This window comes from Amphiura filiformis, chromosome 19 (genome assembly GCF_039555335.1).
Source record: "Amphiura filiformis chromosome 19, Afil_fr2py, whole genome shotgun sequence".
Lineage (NCBI taxonomy): Eukaryota > Metazoa > Echinodermata > Ophiuroidea > Amphilepidida > Amphiuridae > Amphiura > Amphiura filiformis.
In genome coordinates this window covers 57,914,060-57,935,672 of record NC_092646.1, presented here as the reverse complement: position 1 = coordinate 57,935,672, position 21,613 = coordinate 57,914,060, and the positions used below count along the sequence as shown (strand labels likewise).

Genomic DNA, 21,613 nt, shown 5'->3' with positions numbered 1-21,613 from the left:
TGCAAATTTCGTCGGCTGTATTCCATAGTGGCGTATAGTGATTTTTGGTCATTTTTTTTGAAAATTGGCACATATGTTTTTAATGATGTTCTCTTTCATTTTTTCTAAGTTTCATCAGTCATAATTAGCTAATTAATTAGTAATTAATTAATTAAATGTGGTGTATAGTTACAAAGTGACATTTTTGGTATTCCATATATAGTGGCGTATCGACCATACGCCACTTTTTATACACATTTTATAATTATGAAATATCGGCAAAATGAAAAACATCGTATGTCATAGTGGCGTACATATCGGACCTATACGCCACTATGGAATACTGAACGACGAAAGGTAACGCCATAGGGATTACACGGCGACCGAGGTGGCGTCACGTTAACGTTAGGTTAGGGTATTGCGCTTTTGTTTGTTTTCCATAGTGACGATAGTTTTATTTTCAGTTTGCCAGCAATAGTATGTATTTATTTCTTTTGAAAAATATATAACAATAAAATCTATTTAGTTTACTACAGTAATTTCACATCATTTACAAAATATAATGAATGTCTGATTTACACAACTCGATTTTAAATTGGCATTTCTTCAAACCCGATTTTCTCGAAAAGTTGTTTATTCGCGGCGATCCACTATACGCCACTATGGAATACGGACGACGATTTGTGTCTGTGTTTTGACAAAAATCAATGCACAAAACACACTTTAATATCAAAGGTCCACTGCTATTGGTTGATTGCTTCATGAACATTAATAATACCATTTATGAATGAATGACATGTGACATGCCAAAATGATTGAGCCTTTTAATATTTATATGCATATTAAACAGCATTTGCAAAAAAGTGTTCCAACACAAATTATGTAAATGTGTCTTTAGTGCCCTTAGGTGAGACAACAAGGTTCACATTTACAGTTTGACATCTATAGCAATTAGGTGTCTGAAATTTGTGGCAATTCTGTACCTGCTCAGAGAAGATATCTTAACCATCCCAGAATCCTTTGCAACATGATATATCACATGTCCTTGTTTCATCAAATGACACCCCATTACTTTGTACAGGTTCCCTTTGTTTTCATTTTGGGAATACACTGGTTAAACATGAGTCGACAGTCCAGAAATAAACACATTTTGCAAGATCTGGATGTGCTCTGTTCATTGAGGTACATTTTATCACTATCAACCCATATTGCACAGAATAGCAAATCAGTACAGAAAATCAAAATGGGAGAAATGCATTATGGGAAGTGTATGATATCCTCTTTGCTTACCTGTTCATATTGAGGGCATAATTTGAACATTGCAGCACAAACTATAAGCTGTAAAATAACACATAAAAAGTAAAAAGTTTGAACGTGATATGTATTCAAGTTTACTAGTAGTGATCAACAATGCATAATAACAAATTACAACTTAAATATTATCCTCTGGTTTCAAAACAGGGTGTCTCTAAAAGCTCTGAAAGATTATTATACTGTCTATGGTATTCTGGTTTATCATAGCCATTCTTAAACACTTAAGAAAGTTCCTGCAATCTTATTGGTTCATAGTCGTGTGATATGACACACTTTTAGCGGGTGCGTGTCGACGCGATACTTGTACGGACTATTTGAACCAATCAGAGGTACATAGCAACAAGGGGACTGATCTATTCTAATCCCTAGGTAATTCCTTGTAAAATATAGGATTTAATTTGATAAATATGTGGTATACTTTTAATATATTTATTTCAATTGAAGTCTTTAAGAATGAGAATAAAGGTGTTGTTTTTAGCCACTGTTGTGCATCTATCATATCGTCTCATATAACACACAACATCATTATTTTTAGAGTAAAACAACTCGGCTTCCCATTTTAGAATTTTTGAACATTTTACAAATTGTAGTACACAAACTACTTACTGGAACAGAATGATGTTTCGCTGCCAGGGCTAAGGCATGGCTGCCACTAATTGCTTTCAACCTGTAATGAAAAGAAACCAGTGGAATTTATCTAACAATGGTTGAGTCAACCTGAATAGTCAGGGCTGCCAGCAAGGGCTGTCAAAAATTTTGTAAACACTAAAAATTGTGACAAAATAAAACGCAAAATCAGGAAACAGGCTACGCTATCTTAATTTAAATACTTTTTTGCTCTTTTTATGCTGCTTTTCCCCTTGCTTTCTTAAAATTTCATCATCCGATTCCGAAAGATAAAGGAAAAAAATTACATTTTCTTTCTTTGATGGCCAATTTCTGGAAATCCGGAAATTTCCTGAAGACTGGCATTTCTAATCCATCAGTGTTGAACACAAGTAGTTCACAGTTGTTTATTTACACATTTTTCATACTTTGGAACTCGATATGTACGCAATGTAAGGTGCGTGTATGCTTTCTTCTGCACCGCGCTATATTCGTGTGTGTTTATCGTGGAGCCACTAGCGTTTATAGCGTTCCAGTTTGGCCAAGAAATACTTAATTTTACTGTAGCTGAACATATTTTTGTCCCACAAGATCAAAGTGTACAAACAGCAAATAAAACCAAATGCAAAATTATTAGAGGAAACTTCTGGAAATATCACTACCTCTCAATTGAGTATCACCCAAATCAACCTTAAACAAGAAAAATCTCTTTAATAACTTCAGTAAAGAGATTCATTTGGTAGGATTGTTGGGATCATAAACTATCTTGGCTGATGGCTTGATCACAGGGAGAGTCAGGGAGGCCATCCAAATCAGAAAGAAAGGCAAGAACTCACTCAACCGTGACAAGGGTGCATATTTTCTAGATCATGTATATGACCCACTGCTAAATTCAACATCACTTCAGGGTAACGAGGATGCGTCATTACTCGTTAGCAACCAAATCTCGCAGGAAATCCAATGGACCAGTTCATCTGTGATCAAGCCATCAGCCAAGATGGCGAAAGCTCAGATTCGCGAGTAGTAATCTTTGGATTTGGCTAATAAAAGTATTAGTTTGAAATCTCTTTGATGTTTTATGTTTATTTTTTTTTCAATCATCATTATGCTAGATTTTGTACAGGTATTTTGCTGTATAATTCTGGTGTACAAAACCAAATCCAACTGTTGGCTTTCGTATCAGTAGCTGTCAACTCTGACCTTTGACCCCTGTACTTACCCACCACTAGCCATAACTGTATGTGTTCCTATGATGACCTTGTTGACCCTTGACATCATGGCAAACACTGCCGAGTCTGTGATTACGGTTGTTTCTATGTTAGCCTTAGCAAGGGTGACTGCTAATTGTTGACCCTTCAAGAAAAATGAAATCATCAGAATATAAGCTATTCCATTTAAAATCCACATTCCCCCTGTGGAACATTTGGCCAAAATTTTCCACAGAGGGAGTATTATTTGAAATAGAATAGATAATTGGGTAACTTCCATTTGAAATACTCAATCCAGTTGTAGAAGATATAAGTAAAGCACTGACCTCACGTAATAGGATAGTCCCCGATTGAAACCACTGACTATAGCTTTTTCCCCTCACCTATATGGTAGAAGGTCAGTGAGGACAATACTGATCATCTGTTTGTGGTATTGATTCGTTTATACTTGATGCATTTGCATGTCTTTTGGAGTATGATTTGAACTATTTTTTTACGCCGCCTTCGGAAGTGAATTTATTTTTCAATTTGAATTTGAATTTGAATGTATACCTTTTATAGAGTTGGGTGGAAGATTTTGTTTTTACTCATCAGTGAGGTGAAATTTTTTTTGCCTCGTGGCCGCCAAGTGGTTTCACTTTTTTGGTTGCCGCCCGTTATCCATGTATATACGTCTAGCCCTTTTCTATTCACTGATTATCCATTGTATTTCTTTTGTTCAAGGTTCGTTGTTCCCGACCATTACCTAGAGTAATGGAGGTGGCTAACTTCCAGAGACCATTATCAACACAATAGCTCAAGATAACGGTCTCGGGCAGCGAGCTGAACAAAAGGAATACTAGGACACTCTAGAAACACTATGGAAAGGATCACAACATACATGTAGAATCTGAGTTAGTTTGGTAGACTTACGAAACAAATGCATTTACAGCTCGATTTATATGCAAATGTTACATGGCAAGAGTAGTAAATTATAGAGGGCTACTGCAGTCCGTATAACATTAATATTTTATATAACACCACTGGTGCTCAATTAATAAACATGCAAATTAAAACTTAATTACCATAAGTAATAATTATTCTAAAAAGTAAATATTTCATTGAATGTATACTCAGTACATGTATATAAACTTTCCATTAGGTTTTTAGAAGGGAATCTGTCTTTATCCTTACCCAACCCAAAAACGCTCAACGGTCCATGCAAATTAGCTACTAGGCAAGAACCCCGGGATACTACCCGACCAGGGGAGCTTCGCAACTACTCTGCGGTACTCATTACAAGTCAAGAGGCTGGGGGTGCAAAGCCTTACTGTAACCTTAAAAGGGGAGTACCAATGAACACTGCGTTAATGGGTTTTCAAATATGTGCTTAATCACATTTTTCTAAGATATAAATTTCATGGTGTTGAAACCGATCGTAGTCAAAAGCGTTTATAACTTTTTTTGCCATTTGCATTATTCATTAATCATTTGAATAATAATGGTAACGGGGTGAATACACTCCAGCGGATTAACTATGCAAGTACACTTCAAATACAGATCAATTCTGTATTGATTTGATAATGCTGGCATCTGAGGTGTTAGTGCTTTTAATTCAAGAAACTAAATTTTGGCATTAAATTTCTTTTTAAACTATTATATTTACATATTTTGATACAAACAATTAAATTTTGCTCGCCAGATATGTAAGATAAGCGGTTCAAAACAGACCATTACCAGAATAATGGGCGTGTTGTTCATGACTGGCTCAATGTTAGTTGGTTTGAGGTTTCGACCCTATCGGGTCTCAACCTCAAACCAACTAACATCTCACCAGTCATGAACAACACGCCCATTATTTCTGATAATGGTCTGTTTCTCACCCTTTATCTACTACATAGAGGTCAGTGAGGTAAAGCCAGTGGGAGTATAAGTTTAAAAATAATACCCTTAGCCAATTCCATTTGAAAAACACACACCATCTGTTGAAGATGTTCCTTAAATTTTCCACAGGGGGATGGCATATTTCAAATGCAATAGCCCAAATGTCAGTGCCTGGGCGTCAGTGATGGACTATACATGTACCAAATCATAAGGTGTCTAAGGACATACATAAGTCCAGGGTTCCCGCACCTTGAAGCCTTTAAAATTCAAGGACTTTTCAAGGACTTTCAATGTCCAAAAGCATGATTTTCAAGGACTTACCACAACACAAAAATCATGATGCGGCTCTCCATGCGGCACATATTAACGAAAGTGACCGCTCCTCTCCACTCCCCAAAATTATACTTTTGGTAAAATTCCAATTTTCAAGGACTTTCAAGGACCTTGTGCAAATTTCCAGGACTTTCAAGGTCTTGCAAAGGTGTTTTCAAATTCAAGGACTTTCAAGGACATACATGTGCCCCCCTGAGATTTACTGGCAGTGGCTCAGTGCCGTCTGATACTGAGATAAACCAACAGAGCTGCTCAATAGACACTGCTAGCCACTTGCGCGCAGCAACTCATGCTTTGTAACTGACCATTTGAGAGGAGTCTCAATCCACGACCTCATCGGCTAGTTCTTAGCTTACCTGATATGACGGTGCACATTCTGCTACTATGACATGGAATTTTCTTTTTCTTGCTGCATTCTGTAAAGAAATAGATATCGTTAATACATGTCAAAATTAGAAACTAATCAAATTTACATTTTTTTTACACTTAAAGGTCTGTGACCCGATTAACAGCCTCATTCCTCCTGTGACCCCATCAAAATATGATTTTGATCATAATTTTCTTATAACTCCAGTACAATATTAGGCCTGAGATAGGTTTCCTTAAGGCCAGAGTAATGGAAGACACATTCGTCCACGACCGAATTTGAGATTTTTTGATATTTATCAACACTAAGATGTATTCTTTCACTTGAAACTGATAAAATACAACTTGCTAATATTTATTCGTATTTTTGCTTGATTTATTTCACTCTTTTCAACTCTAAAAAGTCACATGGCTCAAGACAGCTTAGTAAATTGGCGGAAATAATGAGTCAGAAATGCTTGAATGCTAAATACAGGCATGAGACGGAGGTTCAATCAAAAAAAGTGGAAAAGCACCAAAAAGAGGAAAATTAAAGCCTCTCCTATACTTTTATACAGAGAAGAAAAAATCAAAAAGGAGGAATTCCTCTAATCCGAGGAAGAATCTCATCCCTGGAAATATTGTGATTACGCTGCGATTCGGCGTGACGCTGGCGCAACTCTGCTTGGCGTATGTCCAACGCAGTCAAGGCACATTCGGTATGTTGTTAACGCCAGCAAATGTGGTGTAAACAAAACAAAAATTTGCAGTCAAAATGCCACTTAGATTTTTTAATTATTTTGAATTTTGGCGCACTGAAAGCAGAGATTATAGATTCATTGGTGCAAAAAGAGGCATATTTAGACCATGCACCAGATACAGCTTTTACAAGTGTGAAAGTTTTACCGTTTTAAAATTTAAGGACGTTTTGTGCATAATTTTGACATTTTTTTACTAAAACGTTGATTTCTCAGAGTTCACTTTTGACAATATTGCTTGCGATTTTTGTGACAAGATAACTCGAAAAATATGCAAGCAAAGGGTAAACTTTTGCACTATCCTTTAGAGTACATCAAAGTCTAGGGAAGGTTTTTAATTTTTCAAAATATTTGTTTTAAACAAAAATATACACCATTATGTGCAATTTTTAACTTAATAGAGTGACAAAATGGCTTTTTTCACATGTTTTTTTCAATATTTCGAAAAAAGAGACGAATTTCAAAAAAAAAAAAAAACCTTCCCTAAGTTCATGTCTCTTCTTCATGAAAAGCTAACTGAATTTTTTTATATTCCGAACGGATTTTTTTCCAAGTTGTCACACAAAATTGGGGTAAAAAGTGAATTTTGTGATTTTTTCAAAAACTTGAGATTTTTGAACAAATCTGACGTCACCATGGAATTCCTTGACTCATTTCCTTTCCAAAAATGTATAGTTTTATATACTTTGGACATACAATTCAGAAATAATGAAGCTCGAAAAGGTCCATGTTCTCTCCCATTACTCTGCCAAGGGAATGGGTATGAATGTTTGGACAGTATTTATTATGGGACATTAGAGCACATCAGACATATCGAATTGCATTCTGAATACTGAAGAATGTCCTTCTGATATCAAATAATTTAGATTTTTGAAATTAGCAATGTAATACACATTTTATGGCAAATCATTAAAAATTGATATTTTTGATATTTAACAGTACTTGAAGTAAACTTTATAAATCTGATGATTTATACTTAAAGTGTATGTAGGTGGGATGAAAAGCCGATGATCAATTGAAAATTTTGACCTTTCGTATTGAAGATATGGATTTTTTCCCCAAACACCAAAAAAATAGGTCTTTTTGGGAAAAAATCGATCTCTTCAATATAAATGGTCAAAATTTTCAATTGATCGTCGGCTTTTCCTCCCTGCTACATACACTTTAAGAATATATCATTAGATTTATAAAATTTATTTCGAGGACTGTTAAATTTGAAAAATATCAAATTTTTATAATTTGTCATAAAATTTGTATTATATCGTGATTTTCAAAAAATGAAAATTATTTGATATATTCAGAATGCAAATCGATACGTCTGAGGTGCTCTCATGTCCCACAAAAAATACTGTCGAAACGCCATAAACGCTCATTCCAGATCCCTTAAGGGGTTATGGAAATTAAATAATTCTTATATCCATACCGCTGGAGCAATTTAACTCAAACTTTATATCAGCTTGTTTTGGTGTCATACCTCAATGCAAACAGAAAACACCATATCTGACACAATATGGTCTATGGAGGCCAAAATTTAAAATTGAGATAAAGGCAAAAATATGGAGTGAAAAACAATAAAATACATAAGAAACTAGCAGCACAAAACTTCATAACTGTAGAATAATATATACTAGACCTTTGATGTTTTCAGTATATGATAGTCTAATGTTTGTATGAGGTAATAATTCCAGTAACTCAATTTTCAAAAATGCCTCCTTTGGCCTACATCGTGTCACATATGAAAACATTAGACCACCCACATCTAAATTGAGTAAAATGTTTTCCTCAATGAAAATGATGTCTATGGACCAACAGACAAACATCAAATATATCTAACGTTACTCACCAATAGGAATCTTCGTACAGTGCGTGATTTACCCATCGTCATGATAACCTCGTTAGAATGGATATGTTCCAATGCTTGTGATGCTATGCTATCTGCACTGCTCTCCAACTCTGCTAACAATTCATTTATGATTTCTATCACACGACCCTGCAGGAGACAATATGTGAATTTGTACAATACTTAGTTGTTAGTCTTATGCCAAAGCCCTCACCTGGTGGACCGGGGATAGGATGTGGTCCGATTTCTACACGGGGAGGGGGGACGGAGAATACTCAGTAGAAATAACCATACAGGGACTTGCCTCAAACATTTTCAGCCATTTTGTTTATCAAAGACCCTTATTTCTAGGCCATTATTGGTATATGGATGGGTGATAATTTAAAAATTCCCCCCTAAAATAGCCTAAACGTGGCCAAAACGTGGTAAAGTATAACTTACCAAATTTTGGGACAATTTTCATTGTATGTTGACTTTTGGTAATTTTTTTGGAAAATAAGTATATACGGATGGGTACACGAAATTAGTATATGTGACCAGTTCTGACAAAACCAGGAACGAGTCACATTTTTGACATTCCATGATTTGAATAAATATGTAAGCACAGGACAATAAGCTTTAAAATGATACCAAAATTATATACATAGCGTCAATACTTTTCAAGATATGAATCACTTTGTAAATGATACCTTGATATTTTTCCCAAATTGCTATTATAAGTAACCAGATTTCGCGGTTCTCGGGTTGGGTGCAATGGGTGGTTCTTGTGACTATCTCTAATTACCCAACACCCGTTACCCATATAGGCCTACTTGCCCTGACCTTTTAAACTACTAATATGCTTCTGCACGTGTGCCGTTTTGGAATCCGATGAGATGCACCTGCACGATTAATCCACGTGCACGCGATAGCGCGCGGACAGAGGGACGGACACGCCATGATTAGTATTATGATGAGCTAAATAGTTTCCTGCTTTACACAGGATTGAATAGGGATTAGCATAGTTCAACTGTCAATTATTGATTAAATAAACCTCTTTTTAATAAGTACTTTCAAGGATTTGAAAGTCCACTTAGTCCCAAGGTCAAATATCATTAAATTAAGAATTCCAAAATTTGATTTTTTTTATGGGATTGTCATCTTTGAAGGCCTATAACTCAAAAACATGCCTGGCGACTTGTTCCGGGTTTTGTTGAAGCTGGTCACATATACGGATGGGTCCACGTTCAAATTCTCAGTGGCACATCTGAATCCCTACCTTAACCAGACTTGAGTACTACCTTCCCCGGCTTCAGAGGTGATTGCGTCATATATGACAATTTCTGGAAAGTATATTTACAAGCCGACGACGAACGTCGGCTTGTTCTGTCTTCTTCTAATTCTTCTGGCAACTCGTGACATTTTGCGTGACTTGCCACGTTTCGCCCTAGCTCTCTTACGCTTTGACAGATTTCAACCATACTTGAGCCAAATGACCACTGGGCTAGACCAAACCATCCATTTGACTTTGACCTGGCTTTGACCTTTGACCTTGACCTTATGGCCAAAAATGTTGATTTCACAAAAAATGCTACTCCTTCTACAAATTACATGCAATGATCATGTGACTCATGCATATGAATCAACATGTGGCAGTGCTTAAAACTTGTCAAAAAGAATTGAGGTCAAAGGTCATTAAGGGGTCATTTCGGTCTGAAAGCTAAAAATATTCAAAAAATCACTGTCTTTACAAATTATATAGCAGAGAGTCGCCATTAGCACACATGCATTGCTACTAGCCAGGGTCTTTAGGATGCCTACAGTTTTGGGGTCAAAGGTCATTAAGGGGTTACTTCGGTCAAAAACCAAAATTATCAAAAATGTTCAAACATTTTTTATCTCAATATGTAAACAGACCAGAGTAATATAACCATCATACATGAATCAGTGTTATCTGATGTATGCATGGTATTTTTATTTTGGGGGTCAAAGGTCATTAAGGGGTCACTTCCTGTTTTAGCTAAATAACTTCAAGAATTTTAATCTCGACAACTGAACATAGTAGAATTTTTTAATTAAAATTGGAACAATGCATTTTATCGGTGTACATAAGGGTTTTTTTTCCATTGAGGTCTAAGGTCATTAAGGGGGTCAAAAGGTCAATCAAATATTTAAAAAAATCAAAATCCATGTATAAGTTCCGATTAAGCTGAAATTCACCAGGAATATTTCTTATGACATCCTAAGCACAGTGCAAGAGCAGTTGACCCCATCCGTGACCCAGGGGTCAAGTTATAGGGGTCAAAGGTCAAATTTCGTCGGCTTGTACTCAGATTCTGTTGACTCTAGTTTCTTGCTGGTTTCCAGACTTTACATTGCTCACCTTGAGGTTGGTACAGGGTTTGCTATAATCTTCTATTTGACCTTCAGCAAGAAGCATTTTCTGTAAAGAATGAAATAATTACAAGTCAGCAATGGTTCAAATTGAACTAAATACAGGAAAAGTACTAAAATGTGATTCAAACTGAATTTTTTAGGGAAATAACAATGGGATGCCTCAGCAGTACAAAGATTGCACACAGCTCAGCGGCACAAAAACATATCTCCATTAGTTGCTCTAGCTATGATTGATTGTATCTAGATTGCCCACAACTCAGTGGCACAAAGACATATCTCCATTAGCTGCTCTATGATTGATTGTATCTAGATTGCCCACAACTCAGTGGCACAAAGACGTATCTCCATTAGCTGCTCTATGATTGATTGTATCTAGATTGCCCACAGCTCAGTGGCACAAAGACATATCTCCATTAGCTGCTCTATGATTGATTGTGTCTAGATTGCCCACAGCTCAGTGGCACAAAGACATATCTCCATTAGCTGCTCTATGATTGATTGTATCTAGATTGCCCACGGCTCAGCGGCACAAAGACGTACCTCCATTAGCTGCTCTATGATTGATTGTATCTAGATTGCCCACAGCTCAGTGGCACAAAGACATATCTCCATTAGCTGCTCTATGATTGATTGTATCTAGATTGCCCACAGCTCAGTGGCACAAAGACATATCTCCATTAGCTGCTCTATGATTGATTGTATCTAGATTGCTCACAGCTCAGTGGCACAAAGACATATTTCCATTAGCGGCTCTATGATTGATTGTATCTAGATTGACCACAACTCAGTGGCACAAAGACGTATCTCCATTAGCTGCTCTATGATTGATTATATCTAGATTGCCCACAGCTCAGCGGCACAAAGACATATTTCCATTAGCTGCTCTATGATTGATTGTATCTGGATTGCCCACAGCTCAGTGGCACAAAGACGTACCTCCATTAGGTGCTCTATGATTGATTGTATCTAGATTGCCCACGGCTCAGTGGCACAAAGACGTATCTCCATTAGCTGCTCTATGATTGATTGTATCTGGATTGCCCACAGCTCAGTGGCACAAAGACGTACCTCCATTAGGTGCTCTATGATTGATTGTATCTAGATTGCCCACAGCTCAGCGGCACAAAGACATATCTCCATTAGCTGCTCTATGATTGATTGTATCTAGATTGCCCACAGCTCAGTGGCACAAAGACATATATCCATTAGCTGCTCTATGATTGATTGTATCTAGATTGCCCACAGCTCAGCGGTACAAAGACGTATCTCCATTAGCTGCTCTATGATTGATTGTATCTAGATTGCCCACAGCTCAGTGGCACAAAGACATATTTCCATTAGCTGCTCTATGATTGATTGTATCTAGATTGCCCACAGCTCAGTGGCACAACGACATATCTCCATTAGCTGCTCTATGATTGATTGTATCTAGATTGCCCACAGCTCAGCGGCACAAAGACGTATCTCCATTAGCTGCTCTATGATTGATTGTATCTAGATTGCCCACAGCTCAGCGGCACAAAGACATATTTCCATTAGCTGCTCTATGATTGATTGTATCTAGATTGCCCACGGCTCAGCGGCACAAAGACGTACCTCCATTAGCTGCTCTATGATTGATTGTATCTAGATTGCCCACAGCTCAGTGGCACAAAGACATATTTCCATTAGCTGCTCTATAATTGATTGTATCTAGATTGCCCACGGCTCAGTGGCACAAAGACATATCTCCATTAGCTGCTCTATGATTGATTGTATCTAGATTGCCCACAGCTCAGTGGCACAAAGACGTATCTCCATTAGGTGCTCTATGATTGATTGTATCTAGATTGCCCACAGCTCAGTGGCACAAAGACGTATCTCCATTAGGTGCTCTATGATTGATTGTATCTAGATTGCCCACAGCTCAGCGGCACAAAGACGTATCTCCATTAGCTGCTCTATGATTGATTATATCTAGATTGCCCACGGCTCAGTGGCACAAAGACGTATCTCCATTAGCTGCTCTATGATTGATTGTATCTAGATTGCCCACAGCTCAGTGGCACAAAGACGTATCTCCATTAGCTGCTCTATGATTGATTATATCTAGATTGCCCACAGCTCAGTGGCACAAAGACATATCTCCATTAGCTGCTCTATGATTGATTGTATCTAGATTGCCCACAGCTCAGCGGCACAAAGACATATCTCCATTAGCTGCTCTATGATTGATTGTATCTAGATTGCCCACGGTTGAGCGGCACAAATATGTATCTCCATTAGCTGCTCTATGATTTATTGTATATTGATTGCCCACAGCTCAGCAGCACAAAGACATATCTCCATTAGCTGCTCTATGATTGATTATATCTAGATTACCTACAGCTCAGCGGCACAAAGATATATCTCCATTAGCTGCTCTATGATTGATTATATCTAGATTACCTACAGTTCAGCGGCACAAAGACATATCTCCATTAGCTGCTCTATAATTGATTACAACTAGACATTGTTCACGATGTGTACTTTTACAATGTGGAAGTGTCAAAATACTACTACTACAACGGTAATTTGTAAATGCGCCTTTATTAAATGATCAAGCAAATATGGTGGAGTAAGCTTTCTCCCCTATATAATTCCTTGGTTTCTACTTACTGTGAGGGAATGCTGCTGATCTGCTGAATCCACATTCTGTCCTTTGACAATGCTGTAATCAACAAGAAAGTAATGATGGCTTTGAGGACAAGAATTAACAAGTTTCATACATCATTTAAACAGGTTTGCTGTTGAATATGTGTGACCTGCTACCACGAAATGAGTGTTAAGTCGTAAGTTGGTAGATCCGAGACACCCTGGCTGCTTAGTTGATGTTCTTTGTTTACGGCGTACCTGTACAAGCCAGTAGTATGTCCTTCCAGAATGACCCATTGTGCCCCATTCACAACTTAGGACATTAGGACATGATATTGGCTTGAACCGAGTGCGTGTGACACAAAGAACACAACTCAGCTACCAAGACGTTTCAAAACTACCAACTTGCTACTTGCAACTTGCGCTCATTTTGTGGTAGCAGGTCAGTGAGGTCACATTATGTAAGTTACGTGTAATCAAGATTCAACCCCTTTTGTAACTACTTTTATAAGGCTAATCAAAGTTAATTCCCAGTTTTCCATTTTTTAAGACTGAGTAGGTGACTTTTTCATTATCCATTATTTTAGTATAGTATCCAAACCAGCACGTGGTAAAGGATAGCGGAAGTGCAACGCTAACCACAAACGATGTCATGATGTCAGTTGAGTGCTTTATACCACCTATATATCCATAGAAAAATGCTTAAAATATGTTTTCTTGATGAGGAAAATTTTCAAATAGTTTTTACTTCTTTAAAACTTGACAAAATGAAATATTTGGAAATAATGAATTATTTTATCAGCAATTTATATGACCGTCAGTAAGTCGGAGTCATGTAACAGGAAACTGGGAATCGACTTTAATTTAGCCTAATAGCTGGATAATATTGTATAGTAAGTACATGTTTTTAACAAGTTGTACATGTATTAAATTACTTTATTCTTTAGAACATTTGAGGCCACTTCTTAGTTTTCTGCAATATTGTTTTGAGCAGCACCAGTGGCGTAGCTGCCAGGGGGGGGGGGAAGGGGGGAGGGGGCCTGGCAAAAATTTCCTATTTGGGCCCCTGCCCCTAGTGCAAGGAAAAGGAGGAGAGAGAGGAAAAAGAGAGGAGAGAAAGGGGAGAGAGGAGAGGAGGGGTAGAGATATGGAGAATCCATACGATTATATGCAATAGGCCTACCATACGATTATTATCAATAAGACCGCAAAATTGTCTATTTCGCCCCCCCCCCACCCAAGTGCAGGGAAATTTGGTGGATTTGGGCCCCCGCCCCTTTGCCCCCCTGGAAGAAATCCCAGCTACGGCGCTGAGCAGCAAATTTAAACTCGAAACTCGAAAATTAAACTCGAAACTCGAAAATTTAAACTCGAAACTCGAAAATTAAACTCGAAACTCGAAAATTAGAGCCTCACACTATAAAGATCATCGCCCAAGCTTGGGTCACAGCATACGGCGAGCACTAAAATCCGTAAGGCCAAAAAAAAAAAAGGTTTGTCTCAAAGGTCACGAGTAGTTTGAAAACAAATGCAAAATGCGATTTTTTTTTGTTCCTGACTTAGTATTTTTATGGTATTTTGAGGAAAAAAATCTGATTTTCGCTGAATTTTTCTGGAAAAAATTGTTTTTTGAAATAAAAAAAAATTCTGCATTTCTTTTTTTTTTCAAATCGTGCGATTTTACAAATGCGCATGCAAGCTTAGAGACGAACCTTTTTTTTTTTTTTTGCCTAAAGAGTGCAATTTATTTATTTTAACTTACGATGCGTATTCCTCCCTGATAATCTTCAGCACCCTTCGTACCATGTTCCCTAATGCAGACTCTGCTGGTTGTGCGCTTACGATACGCTTGCCTTCCTGGCGTACCTTAGCCATTAGTTCACCAGCATTTGCCCATCTGGATTGCGCCACCACACGACGCATCAGGGATAACGTCTCATATGCTACATCGTACGACCCGGTGACTTCCCTAAATTAAGAATGAAGATAGCTCAAATTAATAAAACAATAGATAATCCACAAATTACAAGCTCCCACCTCATGCGGGCCAACTGTTCAACAATGTGCATGAGACATATGTGACCCGCTCTGACGAAACCCGCCATTAAGTCGCACTCAGCCATTTTGAGATACGGCAAGTGAAAGTTGGGAAAGGGGTGAAAAACCTTGCAGATTTGGTTTTTCAGTTTTTATTATTTTTTGATTCCTTAATATGTTTACTTTAACCTACCATTGAAAACAAAATGTGTGTGTGCATGTAAATGTTTGGAAGTAATTTACTCACGATCACGCTTTCATTAGATCGGCTATAAAATCATCACTCTTCTCTGTGAGCTCTGATAGATCAGTCATTGTCTTTGTATGTGGGTGGGGTGTGCATGTTTGTGTGTTCGAAAAGCAGAGGTGCTTAACTTGCATACACACATACAAAGCGAGGTTCACAGTAAAAGCAAGGTCTAAGCAAGGATATCATATGCAAAGGTTATCTTTTACATAGGCAGACCTCACTGGGGTGTATGAAAAACACACAAAGCTTTTCTTGCTTTTAATGGGGGTAGTGTGAATGTCTCGGTGTGAATGCACAGAGGTCGGTATACACAAGAGTCGCATAAGTTTACATGTTCACGTAACCTCCTTCAACTCATTTGCATAGAACTGGATACCAGGATCGTATTCTGATTCGTCGTGCCTTCTAACCTGTTCTAATTAGCATACTTTTGGATACCTCCATATTTGGTATTACCAAATTAATTATTTATACCTCTATGTTGTTTACATAGTGACGTCATTAGAGCTGGTCACTTCGTCAAACATCTGACGAACGAACGTTTGCAGTTTTCTTTTTATTACTGTTATATCGTGAAATACCATATAGCTGACGTGTTAGTCCAATATGATAGGAAAATATTATAACCGATGACCCCATGTTCACATAGGCTAAATAAGCTGTATTTTCGCTGGAAAGGGGCCGGGACGAGTCGGCCATTTTGTTTGCAAAAGGCATGTTCTTCTCCCGCATTACCCGGAAGTGGCAGCACCAGAACAAGTGACGTCATTTCTGGATTTCAGCCGGAACGGTTACGTTCACTGCCGTGCATCAGTATAGGCATCAGCGTATCTAGGTTTTACTAAAGTAAAACATCTTTGGTGTGAATGCACAGAATTCACACACAGAGTGAGGGCGCCCTCACTTTGTATGGGCATGCAAATTGGGGTATGTGCATGTGCGCATGTAAATTACTCACCCTTTCTTGAGATCAGCTATAAAGCTGTCAATCTTCTCTGTGAGCTCCGATGGATCAGGCATTGTCTTCTCAGTTGCCTGCAAAGTGAGAACGAAGAAAATGAACCTTTAAATGCTGCTTGGAACTTAAAAGTTAATTAAATTTCTAATTGACAGTATTGGTATACAAGTAGGCTTTAATCATGATGTATAGCTCCAAGTACATAATTTACAAAAATGCCATGTAAAGTAGCTTTTGGGAGGCCACCTGGATGAATTGTATACTATGCACAGGGTTCTTGCACCTTGAAGCCTTTAAAATTAAAGGATTATTCAAGGTCCAAAAGTATGATTTTCAAGGACTTAATACCACAACACAAAAATCATGATGTGGTTCTCCATGCGGCATGTTTTAAAATGAAAGGGACAGCTCCTCTCCACTCCCCAAATTTTGTAAAAATTATACTTTAGGTAAAATTCTAATTTTCAATGACTTTCAAGTACCTTGTGCAAATTTCCAGGACTTTTAAAGGTGTTTTCAAATTCAAGGACTTTCAAGGACCATGGGAACCCTGTATGCAATATATTTACTTCATGCTTCATTACATTCATTTCAATTAGAACCCTCTAAAAATGAACCATATCACATTTGATCTTTACTTGGTGCATAATTAATTGTACATCTCAGTTCTGTAGTGACATGAATACTTTTTCAAGGTTGCGCTGCCTTTGTGCAAGTGTGCTCTCTGTGATTAAATTTACATGTGATTCTGTACTGCGACCAGAGAAATATGTCACTACCGAATTTGAGGTGAACCAAATCCTATGGAAGCCTCTTGATGAACACCAACTGATATGTTTTAACATAATGTATACCATGAAATGGGGAAAATGCAAAATCTTATTTGGCAGAATCCATTATGACAGGTTATACATGATCTACAAAATATGACCTCCCCACATGTAGTCTATATATGTTATGAATTTGACAGAGAGATGAATAACAGTTTACTACAAACCATCCCTAAAAAAGTAAAAAACATGTCAAGCCAAGTGTTGATTCGCCGAGGGCGAGAAGCGATCAAGCCTTTGTATTATTTTATTCCGTAAACAGAGGATTTTATTTTTATCAGTCATACCTTAAACTTGAAATAGTTTATACTTGGATTCTATTCGACAATATGCCATGATCACAACAATAAATCAATTATTGGGCTATTCCATTTAAAATCCACACCTCTGTGGAAGATTTAGCTAAAGTCTTCCACAGAGGGAGTATGAGTTTTGAATAGAATAGACAATTGGATAGCTTCCATTTGAAATACCCATTCCAGTTGTGGAAGATAAAGGTAAAGCCCTTATAATACAAGGGGAGTATGGGTTTCAAAATGATCGATTGACCCTGACCAATTACATTTAAAAAACATACTCCCCCATGGAACATATTTCCAAAATCTTCCACAGGGGTAATGTGGATTTCAACTGGAATAGTCCATTGGATGCGTCCATGAATGATACCCCAATTGATATGCATTATGCGCATGCTCATTTGATGGATGAATTCTTACCATCTTTTATATCCAGTTAATTTCAACGGTGCTGCACACACACATCAAGTAGATTTAGCCTACACTTTGCTTAATAGGAACAATTCATCGTCTGTATCACATACAGTTGTATCTCAAAAGGCTGCCGTGTGTGATTGTTTTTATATCATTGTCATTTAATTGTGATGAGATACACCGTAAAATAAACTTTTATATATTAATTTTGAGGTATTGTCACAATATTAAAATCTCATGTCCATTCATAAGCGAAAGTTCACATGCTCAAATATAACAATGAAATACAAAAATGATAATAAAATTCACACAAGGCAGCCTTTTGAAATACGACAGTATGTGATGCAGACGACAAATTTAAACATTCAGTAGCTGACATAACCAGGGTCATAATTTACAAGGGATGTTATTTACAAGCACATCAAAGAGAGATTGCCAGGGGTAGCATTGGACTATTCCAGTTGAAATCCATACACCCCCTAATATGGAAGACATGATCTTAATCTCCCACACAGGGAGTGTAGATTTCAAACGGAGCTACCTGAGTGGGTGACTCTATTTGAAATTTATGTACACCCTTGTGTGGAAGATTAAGGTCATGTCTTCCATAGGGTGTATGGATTTCAAGTGGAATAGCACATTGTAATGTGGTTTAGGCCGTATAAAATTAATGTTTTGGTTCTCGTCCCCTCCCTCCTCAATTTCTGGGATTTGTCAGATTATTTTTTTTTTAGATTTTTCAAAAAATTTTAGACTTTGGTTATATACCTTAGGAAAACTTTATACATAAGTTTATTAGCGAACATGGATCACTTCCAAGATTTTTTGTGGTGCTCTGGGGGGGGTTATTCCACAGAATCTCACATTAAAAAAAGGGCTAATTCTTTCCTCAAGCACTGATGGAAAAGACCAAAAACATTAATTAAGGCATTCATGGCAACAAAGAGATCAGATCAGTACTTAAGGGGGTACTACACCCTGCCCAATTTGTGCCCATTTTTGCATTTTTCTCAAAAATTATAGAGCATTGGTGACAAGTAAGATATGTATATTATAGGGGCAAGGACTACAACTGCTACACTGGAAATTTTATTTCAGCACAGACAACAGTTGTGGAGTTACAGTCAAAATGAGGGAAAACCAATATTTGATCAATAAATCAATAACTACTTGCCTTGAGTTGCTGAATTTTCAGTGCAGTAGTTGTAGTCCTTGCCCTATAATATTCATATCTTACTTGTCACCAATGCGCTATAATTTTTGAGAAAAACGCAAAAATAAGCAAAAAATTGGCTAGGGGTGTAGTACCCCCTTAACAAATTTTAAACAGGTCAAAAAATTTGCTCAATCTTCACACAAACTGGAGCGATAATTAACGATTATAACCTTTATCTTTGTACAGGTCACAGAATTATTATCAATCAATGGGCTCACTGATTCCACAAAACGCTGAACATTAGGAAAAGATTACCAGGGCCTAGATTTCGATGAGAATCACAGAATCAACTAGAAGGCTATATATTTGTACACAAATACGGCTATACCCGCATGTTATCGGTTTACACAAACTTACAGTCCTTATTTGCTGAGGACTTAGGTTGCTGTTGTCAGTCTCTCTAATTCACAGTGAAGCTATGCAATTTGATAGATTGAAATTCACAATGTGCAATTTGATTAGGGAAAGCTATTCCAGAGGGAGTATGTAAATTAAATGGAACAGCCATTTCAGAGGGAGTATGTAAATTAAATAGAACAGCCAATGGGTATGTAATTTAACTGGAACAGCCTTAACGTTTCTGTCATCTATATTATTATAATTACGCAATTGTCTGTGAATGGGATGGGGTGGGTGTTATTAACAATATAATTCGCAGGTGCAATCTGTGTACAAACTCCGAGCCCTGAAGTTGCTTTATTTGATGATAAACGGACAGCCCTTTTTAACATTTGGGGCCCTGGCCCATAATATTTGACTTATGAGGCTCATGTACACATGTTGAAGTATAATTCTCAAGTGCTATCAGTAGACTTAAGCTGGGCACTGTAGCTGCTTTATTTACTGAGTAACGGCTGGCCCTATGTTTTAGCGTTTGGGGCCCTGGGCCCATATTATGTGACATATGGGGCTCATATGTAGGCCTACATATAACAATATAATTCTCAGGTGCAGTCTGTGTACAAACTTTGAGCTTTGGTGAAAAATGGCCGGCCCTTTGATTTAACATTTGGGGCCTGGGGCCCATAATATTTGACTTATGGGGCTCTGTGCATATGTTGAAATATACTTCTCAAGTGCTATCAGCAGACTCAAGCTGGACATTGTAGCTGCTTTATTTACTGAGTAACGGCCGGCCCTATGTTTTAGCGTTTGGGGCCCTGGGGCCCATATTATGTGACACATAGGGTTCATATATACATAAAACAATATAATGCTGAAGACCTATTAGTGTACCAAATCTAAACCCTGTCGCTACTTTATTTGTTGAGAATCGACCGGCCCTTTGTTTTAACATTTGGGCCTCTGGGGCCCCTAGCCTTAAACATCTGGGGCCAAAATGGGCAGAAGACACATTACAACTTAGGGCCCATACATGTGCCACATATGAGCCCTAGTGCCCTTGTAGTTTTATAGCTAGCCTTGTTAACCTGTTGCCCCTTATTTTAACATTTGGGGCCCTGGGGCCCATAATATATGACATATGGGACTCATGTATACTTGTATATATAGAGTACCCTGGCTCTATCAGTGTACCAACTCAGGGCCCGAGGCTGCTTCATTTAATGAGAAACCGCATGCTTTGTATTTTTACATTTGGGCCCCTGGGGCCCGTGACCTTTGACCTCTGGGGCCCAGATGTGCGAAGGATAAATCTACGGGGTAGGGCCCATAAGTGTACTACATATGGGCCCTGGGGCCCTTGTAGTTTTAGCGCTAGCTTTGTCAATCTGTTACCCCTTGTTTTAACATTTGGGGCCCTGGGGCCCATAATATATGACATATGGGGTTCATGTATACTTGTATATAGAGTACCCTGGGGCTATCAGTGTACCAACTCAGGCCCCTGAGGCTGCTTCATTTGATGAGAAACGGCATGCTTTGTATTTTTTTACATTTGGGCCCCTGGGGCCTGTGACCTTTGACCTCTGGGGCCAAGATGGGCAAAGGATAAATCTACGGGGTAGGGCCCATAAGTGTACCACATATGGGCCCTGTGGCCCTTGTAGTTTTAGCGCTAGCCTTGACAGAATGTTGTGTTTGATGGAGGAAAAGGAGAAGGAGAAGAAACCATAGAATGGCAATATACCCGTTCATGCTTCGCATACGGGTATAATTCTCGTATAAGATTCGGTTGCAAGAATCAACTTCTCTCATTGTATCATACAGTAAGAGCAGTGACTATGATGGATTTTGATTCTCGCAAACCAAGACAAAATCTAGGCCCTGATTATTTCAGTTACGGTACTTCGTTCGGACAATGGTCCAGTACCCTTTAACCTTTTCCCAATGCTCCAATGTATTATGGAAGCCATTATAGTACATGTAGATTTCTTCAATACAATAATTTGATTTGCATGCCTCACATGGACCATGC

General features: G+C 37.9%; 1 protein-coding gene across 3 annotated transcripts in view; it reads right to left on the bottom strand.

The window, feature by feature from the left end:
• Positions 1-21,613, bottom strand: part of LOC140141560 (translation initiation factor eIF2B subunit beta-like) — a 45,768-nt gene that overhangs the window by 21,289 nt on the left and 2,866 nt on the right. The window contains exons 1-10 of one of the 3 annotated variants that reach the window (XM_072163467.1): positions 18,027-18,146; positions 16,481-16,557; positions 14,998-15,204; positions 13,260-13,311; positions 10,609-10,668; positions 8,250-8,396; positions 5,660-5,719; positions 3,119-3,252; positions 1,900-1,960; positions 1,270-1,317 (exon numbers count right to left, since the gene is read on the bottom strand). In XM_072163467.1, coding sequence (XP_072019568.1) covers positions 1,270-1,317; positions 1,900-1,960; positions 3,119-3,252; positions 5,660-5,719; positions 8,250-8,396; positions 10,609-10,668; positions 13,260-13,311; positions 14,998-15,204; positions 16,481-16,557; positions 18,027-18,029 — 849 coding nt within the window. In that variant the 5' untranslated portion in view covers positions 18,030-18,146. Of the gene's footprint in view, positions 1-1,269; positions 1,318-1,899; positions 1,961-3,118; positions 3,253-5,659; positions 5,720-8,249; positions 8,397-10,608; positions 10,669-13,259; positions 13,312-14,997; positions 15,205-16,480; positions 16,560-18,026; positions 18,147-21,613 lie in introns of those variants that run through there. The other 2 variants (XM_072163469.1, XM_072163468.1) reach the window with 2 other exon arrangements.